Here is a 9,809-nt window from a genome sequence, read left to right on the forward strand (position 1 = left end):
TCTAAATCCCAGCGCGCCCCCCACAACCTACCCACAGACCCACTCTCTCCTGCCCCCTGAAGTACTCACCAGCCCCCTGCTGGGAGTAGCGCTCCTGCAGGCTGCCTTACTCTCTGTCCCTCCTCCCCTCAGACAGCCCCGCCCCTGCCAGACCAGCAAATTTTGATATTTTTTTAAGCACACAGCTGGGCCACATGTGGCCCACAGGCTGAGAACCGCTGATATAGCATGTATTGCCCACATACTACATGTACTGTTATTATTAGAACATCTATTAAATAGGTGTTTTGTTAAATTTTGTGGTCCCTTGCTATGTTGTAAACAATTTAGTAAGAGAGACCAAATAAATCTTTTAATTTTGCTTGGCTTAGCCTTGTCAGCTGAGCCTTTGAACTGTCTTCTTTTTTAAAATGGTTTTACATGCCTGACATTATCCTTTTGTAAATTGCAAATTATAAGCAAATACCATTTAATTTTCTTAAATATAAAAATTGAAGTTTAAAAATTAACAAGTTAAAAAACCCAAAAACAAGTGAGCACATTTTGGCTTGCGCCCTGATAACTGCAATGTTTTATTTTACTGCTGTCTTTAACGCCCTTATTTTAATTCTGTGGCTCGGCTAGCAGAAGCTTTAGTAAGCTGATTGCTACACTGAAATATGTGACAGGCAGTATTTTTTTTAAAACTTACTAGGTGTTCCCTTCCCACCCCCCTTTTTTTTTGCTTTTAGTTATTTTTTTTACAACTGTACCCAGGTTACACCTCCCCGCCCCCGATAGTATATTCGGAAGCAGTTAATCCATATTGGAAATTTCAGTGGCATTCAAAGGATCTCAGCAGATCATAACCTTTTCCTTACAAGGCAGGCTTTAGATGTAAGATCACAATCAAGGTATAGAATGTCACACTGCGTCATGGCACCAGTATGTTGGAGTAGCCTCTGAGACCTTTTCCACTCGGGAGTCTGTTGGGGTGAATTCTGAAAATTTATGTACTCAGTAGCCTCCCAGACCTAATCACCGAGGTTTCTTTATTAGCATATACTCAAACTACACCTGAGTTAATCAGGCTAAGTGTAGGGGGTAAGTACAGGGCATACCACACCTCCAAAGTTACAAAACAAACTTCTTCCACACTTCCACATTACACTGCATTTACTATACCTTGCATTACACGTTTTGGGACTGGCTTGGTTACTTTGTAGGAACCAATCCCTGTACAGCGTGCTCCGTCCATGCACAATTTACTCTTTACCTCATTTATATTCCAGGCTTATTTTATCCATTGTTATCTTGTCCATTGTAAATGATGTTCCCTCTTATCTTAGCTACTACAGATATTCTATGTCCAGCCTCCTGAGCTCTCAAAACTAGGTGACTGGGCAACAAAATGGCAGATGAAATTTAGTGTTGATAAATGCAAAGTAATGCACACTGGAAAACATAATCCCAACTATACTATAAAATCATGGGATCTAAATTAGCGGTTACCACTCAAGAAAGAGATCTTGGCGTCATTGTGGATAGTTCTCTGAAAATGGCCACTCAATGTGCAGCGGCAATCAAAAAAGCAAACAGAATGTTGGGAATCATCAAGAAAGCAATAGATGATAAGACAGAAAATATCATATTGCCTCTATATAAATCCATGGTACCTTGAATACTGCGTGCAGATGTGGTCACCCCATCTCAAAAAAGATATATTGGAATTGGAAAAGGTTCAGAAAAGGGCAACAAAAATTATTAGGGGTATGGAACGGCTGCCGTATGAGGAGAGATTAATAAGACTGGGATTTTTCAGCTTGGAAAAGAGACGACTAAGGGGGGATATGATCGAGGTCTATAAAATCGTGACTGGTGTGGAGAAAGTAAATAAGGAATTGCTATTTACTCATTCTCATAAAACAAGAACTAGGGGTCATCAAATGAAATTAATAGGCAGCAGGTTTAAAACAAACAAAAGGAAGTATTTCTTAACATAACGCACAGTCAACCTGTTGAACTGTTTGCCAGAGGATGTTGTGAAGGCCAAGACTATAACAGAGTTCAAAAAAGAACTAGATAAATTCATAGAGGATAGTCTATCAATGGCTATTAGCCATGATGGGCAGGGGTGGTGTCCCTACCCTCAGTTTGCCAGAAGCTGGGAATGAGCGACAGGGAAAGGATCACTCAATGATTACCTGTTCATTCCCTCTGGGGCACCTGGTATTGGCCACTGTCGGAATACAAGATACTGAGCTAGATTGACCTTTGGTCTGACCGAGTATGGCCATTCTTATGCTCTAATCCTATAGAACACTTTAAGAGAAAAACTCAAATCAAAATGGATCCAGAAAATGACCGTGACAAAACTGGGTTTTGCACAGTCACTGATTCCCATTGCAACTTGATGCATATGTATCTGATTTATATCAATTTATTCACAAATACCAGAATGGGATGCTGATGTGTTAAAGAGACTAAACAAGCAGTATTCTTGGTGCACCACTTGCATTTTGAAGAATTTTGATATTAGCCTTTTCACATACGCAGCAAGCCACAACCTTTTGTTTTAGGGCCAACTCTGCTTTATCAGCATGTACACCTTGCAGGTGCATACTGGTGACTGGGAAGATTGCACATAAGTCATTTTGGGGCTTTGTAAATGGATAGAGATTTGATGTAACATAGTTTAAACAATGAAAATTTCCTGCTTTGTGAATAAAGGGGAATATAGAGAATATAGAATTTTAGTGAATTAAGCAAGAAAGAATGTAAATTATATTCGATACATCATAGCCCCCACACCAACAAATAAAATTCAAATAATCTAACTACAAAATAGATAACTAAGATCCATCTATATTTCCATAGCAACCTATTCCTGTAGAAAATGTATCATTGCGTTAGGGCTTATTTTAGATATCTTATGTTAAGACACCGTAATATTTGTGTAGTACATCTAAAGATTTCCTGAAGATAAATCACTTGTCAGTGTGTATTTCTTTTACTATTTACAGTTTATAATTCCAAAATTCATTAATTTAATTAGGAAAATGGGTACTTAGTTTTGTACAAGTCAAATACATTAAACTAGAACCAGTTAAAAATGTGGTAACAACTGTTGTATATACAAATCTCAAAGCTGACCTTAAAAAAAATGCTGTCATTCTTCCTGATGAATTCATTGCTTTATTTTTAAAGCAATACTAGTAGGCAGAAATATCTGTCCTTAACACAGATGGAAGAAGGTCCCTTTTGTACAGACACAGTGAAGCAACATATGATAAACATATAAGAAATTCACATTAGACCAGACCTCCACCATAAAATATGAGGCATTGATTTACCAGCCAAAACCATACAATTTCAACAGGCATACTGGGACCAATGGCTTTTGAAATTAGTAGCAAGTGACTTACCTTTGTGCTGATCAAACACCGATGAGGTACTAAAATCCATTGTAGTCTATCTCATTATTTACTGTTAGACCAGGCAAATACCATCTCCGTGGTTTCCAGGGAAGAATCCCATATATTATAGTAAACAATATATGCAATGATAGCTGTCACCAATCTTCTTGTTTGATAATTAAATTTGCTTTACGGCTGCAGATTGTTGTCAAGGCAAAGACATTGTCACTCACATAATGAGAATGGTATATTCTGTTAGTTAAGGACCCTGTTAAAAAGACGTCTCCAGAAATGATCTAATTGAGCTTTTAGGTCTTGAAAAAACACTAGCTTAAGAGGGCAAGCTGTCTATGATCAGGCCTGAGAAAGACACTGCAGATCACCCAGCATCAGCAACAAGAATGCTGGCTTTAAACAAACAGAAATCTCAATGAGTGAATGAGGATTCACTATGGCAAACAGAGCATGTGCAAAACTGCCAATGCAATTTGGATGCTGGATGTACTCATTTTAGAAGCCAAACGGCATATGCTGTGTTCACAGACAATGCTGTCTTAATTGACTATTATATAAATATTGTAGTAGGCATACATTCTGTAGTTTATTAATTAATCAGCCACCCACCTATTTAACTGAGTGAGTTTTGAATAGCATGAAGAACATAAATAAAAGGGAGTGACGTTTATTGCTGTATTTAATAGATAAGGTTTAAAAGTTCAATATAACTGTTCTCAGTAACTACAGTCAGTTGCAATAGAAGTCCTTTTTAATGTAAACATGTTTGGTGTGTTTTAGGCAGTGTTTTAATGAGATATTCCAATGCAACTTGTAATATACACATTTTATATTTACTCTCCTAGTCCTATGTCCAAGCCAAAGGAGAGGGAGTCCAGTTGTAGGCCTGTTACTCTGACATCAGTTCTGGGCAAGATAATGGAGAGGCTGATATGGGACTTGATTAATAAAGAATTTAAATGAGGGTAATATAATTAGTACTAATACACAAGGACTATGGAAAGTAGACCCCATCAAACTAACTTGATACTTTCTTTGAAGAGATTACAATGTAAACGTGTTGATATAATATATTTAGACTTCTGTAATCTATTTGACTTGATACTACACGTTTTGATTAAAAAAACCTAGATAGATATAAAATTAACATGGCACATATTAAATAGATTAAAATCTGGAAAGGTCTCAAAATGTAATTGTAAACAGGGAATCATCATTGAACAGTGTTTCTAGTGGAATCCCACTGGGATTTGTTCTTGGTCTTACATTATTTAACCTTTTTATTAATGATTTGGAAGAAAACACAAAATCATCACTGACAAAAATTGGGGGAATGGTAAATAATGAAGAGGACAAGTCACTCATACAGAGTGTTCTGGATGACACGGTAAGATGGCCACAAACAAACTACGCATTTTAATATGGCTAAATATAAAGATATATATTTAGGTACAAAGAATGTAAGCCCTACTTACAGGATGGGGGACTCTATTCTCGGAAGCAGTGACTTAAAAGGTTTGGAGGTTGTGGGGGATGAACATGAGCTCCCAGTGTGATTCTTTGGTCAAAAGGGCTAATGTGATCTTGGGAGGCATAAACAAGGGGAATCTCAAGTAGGAGGAGAGAGGTTATTTTACCTCTGTATTTGGCACAGGTGCAACCACTGCTGGAATACTGTGTTCAGTTCTGGTGTCCACAATTCAAGAAGGATATTAATAAATTTGAGAGGGTTCAGAGAAGAGCCCTGAGCATGTGTAAAGGATTAGAAAACAAGTCTATTACTAAAAGGTTTAAGGAGCTCAATCTGTTTAGCTTAACAAAGAGAAGGGGTGACTTGATTATAGTCTATAAATATCTCCAGGGGGAACAAATATTTAATAAATATTCTCTAGGAGAGAAAGGTATAACTTGCTCAAATCGCTGGAAGTTGAAGCTAGACAATTCAGACTGGAAATAAGGCATATATTTTTTAAAAGTGTGTTGCGGGTCATACATGCCCCATCCATTTTTGGGATGGGGCACGGGGTCATTAGAGGCCCGTGGACAAGTCTGCGCAACCCCTCTTGTCTCAGAGTGATGTGTCCTAACAGCCAAAGTCACTCTATGTGTCCTCTCTATCAGGGCTGTGCAGCCTAGCAGCCAGGGTGGGCGGCGGCCAGGATAGGGGGTGCCAAGCCAGGGCCCTGTCGGTGGTGGGGTTGCCCACCACCAGCTCGGTGGGGATCCAGCCAAAATACACCAAGCTGGTTTCAAACCACCTCCCTGCAAAGCCTCCCTGGGTTACTTCCTATCCACTTCTCTGCAGCTTGTGGTCTCATGGTCCCCCTGGGCTCTCCTCCCTCTGTGGCATTTGGAACCTGGACATCCTGGGTCGCTGCAATCTGGCTGGCCTCTGCGTCGTGGAGTGTGAGCGATCCTTCAGCAGGAGTCTACAGCACACCTCCTTCCTCTCTGGTGGTCAGCCCCAAATGAACTGGGCGGCTCCCTTTTATACCTGCCCTCCAGCCAGAGCATACCTAGCAGGGTCAAAGGGGCGGCACCTCCTTGGCCCAAAGAGAAGAATTAACCCCTGCAGTCCCAGTGTGTTCTCTGTCACACAGTGAGGCTATGGCTACATGGTGCTTTACAGCACTGCAACTTTCTAGCTCAGGGGTGTGAAAAAACACCTCTCTGAGCGCAGCAAGTTACAGCGCTGTAAAGCTCCAGTGTAAACAGTGCCCCAGTGCTGTAAGCTAATCTCCTCGGGGAGATGGAGTACCTGCAGCGCTGGGAGAGCTCTCTCCCAGAGCTGGCACTGCAACCACACTCGCACTTCAAAGCGCTGCTACGGGAGCACTCCCGCAGCAGCGCTTTGGAGTTTCGAGTATAGCCATGCCCTAAGGGTAATTGGAATAGCTTACCAAAGGTCATGGGGAATCTGCCATCACTGACAATATTTAAACCAAGAGTGGATGTTTTTTCTAAACGATATGCCCTAGGAATTATTTTGTGGAAGTTCTAAGGCCTGTGTTATATATTTTTCTGCAGGACCTGTGCCTGGCTGCCTCCTTCAGTGTGCAGGTTGGTCTCTGTGCAATGTATGAGACAAAAGCCCTTCAGATCATTGCATTACACTGGTCAATGTCTAGTTGCAATTACCACTGTGTAAGTATGATCAAATGGATTTACTTTGAATTTACTTTGGCCTCATGAGAACACAATTGGCCCAGCAAAGGACAGAGAGTTGTGGTTGATGCAGGAACCTATTCAGTGAACAGCAAGGGCAAAAATAAGTTCACTGAGCACCATCTAACCTGTACAATGAATGAGTTAGGGGTCCTACTCAATTAAAAAGCTGAGCAGTGCTGACACAGGGGATAGGGAAAAGCTGTCAGAAAGCCAAATCTAGTTCCCTGATTCTCCATCAACCCTGTTCTGGTATGTCTCAGAGCAGAGGTGGAAAAAGGGGTTTTTGTTTTTGCCGGTGGGTACTTTTGAAGAGATGTGTATATTTGAGAGGGATACTCTGCCAGTTTGGGGGAGGGGAGGCTATTTTCAGCATATTTAGACACTTCTTTCATATTCTAGTTATTAAATGTCTATCATTGATATTTTAATAATGATTAAATTGTTATGAACTACATAATTACATTATCATGAATTACAGTATATTAAAATCATTGCAATCACCTACAAGGGGTCTTCACTAACATTTCAGTTTAAAGACGTGTCTCACTGTAGCTTTCTGGATGATACTGTCAGCAATCTTATTTACATCCAGTTCCCTGGTATTATCTTGATGCATGTTAAGGACAGCTACATTATTCAGTTGCGTCTGTCCCATCGATGACTGAAGATAATTTTTACATCTTCTGAAGTTAGTGAATGAGTTCAGGATGATATGGGCACAATGAGAAGGATTCTTATAAATTTGCAGTATCTTGGAAGCATTGTGCTTCCAGAGTACTGCAAGTGACTCCAAGATCTCTTTCTTGATGAGTAACAGCTAATTTAGGCCCCATCATTTTGTATATATAGTTGGGATTATATTTTGCCATGTGCATTTCTTTGCATTTAACATTGAATTTTATCTGTCATTTTGTTACCAAGTCACCCAGTTTTGTGAGATCCCTTTGTAACTCTTTGCAGTCTGTTTTGGATTTTAACTATTTTGAGTAATTTTGTATAATCTGAAAATTTTGCCACCTCACTGTTAACCCCTTTTTCCAGATCATTTATGAATATGTTGAAGAGCACTGGTCCCTGTACAAGCCCCTCCTGGGACACCACTATTTATTTCTCTCCATTCTAAAAATGGACCATTTATTCCTACCCTTTGTTTCCTATCTTTTAACTAGAGTGTCTGGGAGTGCTTTCAGGATCATCTAATGATCCTTAATTTAATGCAATGACAAACCTTTTGTTATCTTAAGCACCCTGACTCTCTTTATAAACAAACTCCCTGCCCCAAGGATGGAAGTTGGTAGCAGCACAGAACTCACCACATTCCACACTCAAGGTCTGAGCACCCACTATTTTTTTCCTTGGGTGCTTGAGCCACAAAGCACCCACAGAGCCAGTGTCTATGAATCAGAGAAGCCTAGAGAAACTCACATTAGTGGTGGATCAGTGAGGCATAGCTCTGCTCTGCCTGACCTTGATTGCTCTATATCCCCATCATGCCCAGCTTTCCATTAGAGTTTTCTCCTCCACAAGAAGATTCCGTGCTGGCTGGCTAAGTGGTGAAAAGGAGCTGGATCACACCAGAGACTCTGGTGCAAAGACTGGATCATTATGTTCACCCACAGGGCACAGTTAAGACTGTGTAGGGCAACCTTAACACTGGTGTTTCCTAACTTGATTGCTTCCTTTGCATTTTTAACATAATGTAGTTTTATTATTTAATAGTTGCAAACATTGCTTCGCTGCGAAGAACCTACTGTGGATGTAATAAGACTTGTCAAACATTCAGAAACTCCAATGTTAAAATTTGAGTCTGAATCCAAACTGCCTAAAATTCAGCGCTGTTAAGCTACAACAAGCAATTTGAGAGACAGAATACACCTCAAAATTCCAGGCCACTTCTGAAGTTCTCTAACATTTGAAGGTGTTCAGATCCAGAGCACTGGTTTGCATAAAGAAACCTTGTTGTGGTATTTTGATGTCAAAGTTTTGACTTATTTATACTGCTCTCTTTCCTTGACTGCCAATGTATTCATACAGGGAATTTTCACTCTATTTTCTTTGAATAAGCTCAGGCTTATTTATATTGCAGTAGCTTTCCCTATGCACTAGGCATTGCATCTAGACACAAGAACAGAGTCTATTCTGTATAGATTCTTGTATTGCCCTCATCACTGTAGTATCTGAGTCCCTTCCAGTAGTCACGCAATATAAAAAGAACAGGAGTACTTTTGGCACCTTAGACACTAACAAATTTATTCGAGCATAAACTTTTGTGGGCTACATCTGAAGAAGTGGGCTGTAGCCCACGAAAGCTTATGCCCAAATAAATTTGTTAGTCTCTAAGGTGCCACAAGTACTCCTGTTCTTTTTGCGGATACAGACTAACACGGGTGCTACTCTGAAACCTAGCAATATAAAAGTAAAGGTTCAAAGTGATATTAGGTTGATATTAGATACATAGAGTGTAAGCTCCATCTTTCCATTATCTGTGTGTATAGTGGAACCAATAGATGCTACTGCAAAACAGGAAATAGCTTTTGTTGATTACATTTGTTGTTCCCATCCCTTCTCCTAATCCTCCCTCCTCTCTGTCTTGATACCCGATGGCCTCACCTACCCCCAACAGTCACTGGGAGTCTTGTCCTCCCACCCATCCTCTTCCCTGAATGGATGGTTTGGAGGGCATCTATATATTCCTAATTTTAATAGTTACCCTGAGGACAAGAGACTCTGTAGAGCATATGGCCATTGACTGACTGACAACATTCCCTTGAAGTAGGGAGATAAACCTATATAAGCCTTTTAGAGAGAAAATTAGTTTTGGGATCCCATAAAAGGCACAAGAAAGACTCCTTATAGCAGCATAGGATTTTACTTGGTGATTAAAACCAGCATGTAGGGATTAGGATTGACCTGGGCCCTGCCGCATCCTCCACCCCCCCACCCCCCGAACGTTCCTGTGCGCCCCACAGTTTAGAGACCATGGCAACAGATGGTAACTAATAGGGAGATGTTTCTGTACAGTTTTCCATAGCTTTGTAGTTTGAATCCAAGTTTTAAAACTGACTATGAATGAAAGATGCACCGTCGAAGAAAGACCATTAACTTCACATACAAATTCTACATATGAACATTCAACTACATGCTTCTGAAACCTAAATTAGTTTCTGTTTGAGTATAGAGCCAGGAGACAATCACTTTGTGCGTCTGGCTGGACAAATCAGTCATTCTTAG

At 40.1% G+C, this 9,809-nt stretch overlaps 1 protein-coding gene across 4 annotated transcripts in view; it reads right to left on the reverse strand.

Moving 5' to 3' along the window:
- ANKRD55 (ankyrin repeat domain 55) overlaps positions 1 to 3,831 on the reverse strand; it is a 60,983-nt gene extending 57,152 nt beyond the window's left edge. For 2 of the 4 annotated variants that reach the window (XM_065598973.1, XM_065598972.1), the window contains exon 1: positions 3,405 to 3,575. In XM_065598973.1, coding sequence (XP_065455045.1) covers positions 3,405 to 3,444 — 40 coding nt within the window. In that variant the 5' untranslated portion in view covers positions 3,445 to 3,575. Of the gene's footprint in view, positions 1 to 3,404 lie in introns of all 4 variants that reach the window. The other 2 variants (XM_008172789.4, XM_042857538.2) reach the window with 2 other exon arrangements.
- Positions 3,832 to 9,809: the final 5,978 nt, after the last annotated feature.

The sequence above is a fragment of the Chrysemys picta genome, chromosome 6 (assembly GCF_011386835.1).
Source record: "Chrysemys picta bellii isolate R12L10 chromosome 6, ASM1138683v2, whole genome shotgun sequence".
Taxonomy (NCBI): Eukaryota; Metazoa; Chordata; order Testudines; family Emydidae; genus Chrysemys; species Chrysemys picta.